This window comes from Onychostruthus taczanowskii, unplaced genomic scaffold (assembly GCF_017590055.1).
Source record: "Onychostruthus taczanowskii isolate IOZ18803 unplaced genomic scaffold, ASM1759005v1 scaffold411, whole genome shotgun sequence".
NCBI classification, from domain to species: domain Eukaryota; kingdom Metazoa; phylum Chordata; class Aves; order Passeriformes; family Passeridae; genus Onychostruthus; species Onychostruthus taczanowskii.
The window spans coordinates 55,716-56,945 of NW_024501583.1; the positions used below are offsets into that span (position 1 = coordinate 55,716).

The following is a 1,230-nucleotide window of genomic DNA, read 5'->3' on the forward strand; positions in this document are numbered from 1 at the left end:
GGGTGGGGGAGGGGCTGGGAGCATCCTGAGGGGGGGGAATAAAAATGAGGGAAAATGGAATAAAAATCAAAGTGGGAAAAATCCCTGTAAAAATGGGAAAAAAAAAAAAAAAAAAAAGCCCCAAAATCGCCCCAAAATTCCCAAAAAAAAAAAAAAAAGAAAAAAAGAGGGAAAAGGGAAAGTTTGACACCTGTGGTGCCAGGAGGAGGAGGGGGGTGAGTTTTGGGGTGAAATCCTGGGAATTGGGGAGGAAGGGATGAAAGTCACCCCAAAAATGTCACCCTGGGGGGGGGGGTCACCCCAAAAAATGTCAGGAGGGGAAAAAAATTGGAAAAAAAAGGAGGCAAAAAAGGAGCCAAAATTGAGAAAAGGGAGGAAAAAAAGAGGTGGAGTGAAGGGAATGGAAGAGTTTTATAAAAATATGGAAAAAGTTGGAAAAAAGAAGGGAGAAAAGGGAAATAGAGAGGAAAAGGGAATGAGGATTTAAAAAAAAAAAAATTAAAAAAAAAAAGGGAAATAAAAGAAAAAGGATCCCCAAAAAAGAGGGAAAAAAAGGGCAAAGGACCCAAAAAAAAGGGGAAATAAAAGGCCCCAAAGCCGAGGGGGTGAGGGTGAGGATGAGGATGGGGAGGAAGAGCAGGATCAGGAGCTGTTCTGGTTCTGGTAAATCGACGCCTTCTCCTTGAGCAGGTCCAGGCAGAGGTGGCAGCTCCAGCTCCCTGCAAAAACGGGATCAGCCTTCGGCCTCAGCCCCTCATCCTCCCAGGAGGGCCACTCAGAAGTCCATTAGCCAGTTAATTAACCAGTCAATTAATTAATCAATTAATCACGGGGGTTAATGAGAGAGGAGGGGGGTGGGGAGGGGAAGAAGAGAGAGGACGAGAAAGGAGGAAAAGGAGGAAGAGGAGGAGGAAGACAATAAAGAAGGAAGTGGAGGGAGGAAGAGGAGGAGGAAGAGGAGGAATGAGGGAGGAAGAGAGAAAAGGAAGGGAGGGAGAGGATGAAGAGGAAGAGGATGAAGAGGCAGAAGAAAGAAAGGAGGAGGAAAAGGAGAATGAAGGAAGAGGAAGAAGAGGAAAAAAAGGAGGAAGAAGAGGAGGAAGAAGAGGAGGAAGAAGAAGATTTGGGACAATAAAACCCCTCCCCACATCCCAGAAGGAAACCCAGGGAGAACCCAAAGGGATCAGGAATTTCAGGGGAGGGTTTGGGGTGGGATCCCAGGGGATCAGG

General features: G+C 46.4%; 1 protein-coding gene across 1 annotated transcript in view; it reads left to right on the forward strand.

The window, feature by feature from the left end:
- LOC121340603 (solute carrier family 22 member 6-like) overlaps positions 1 to 1,202 on the forward strand; it is a gene marked incomplete at its 3' end in the record, with an annotated part of 9,742 nt that extends 8,540 nt beyond the window's left edge. The window contains exon 10 of the mRNA XM_041413466.1: positions 1,067 to 1,202. Coding sequence (XP_041269400.1) covers positions 1,067 to 1,202 — 136 coding nt within the window. The remainder of the gene's footprint in view (positions 1 to 1,066) is intronic.
- Positions 1,203 to 1,230: the final 28 nt, after the last annotated feature.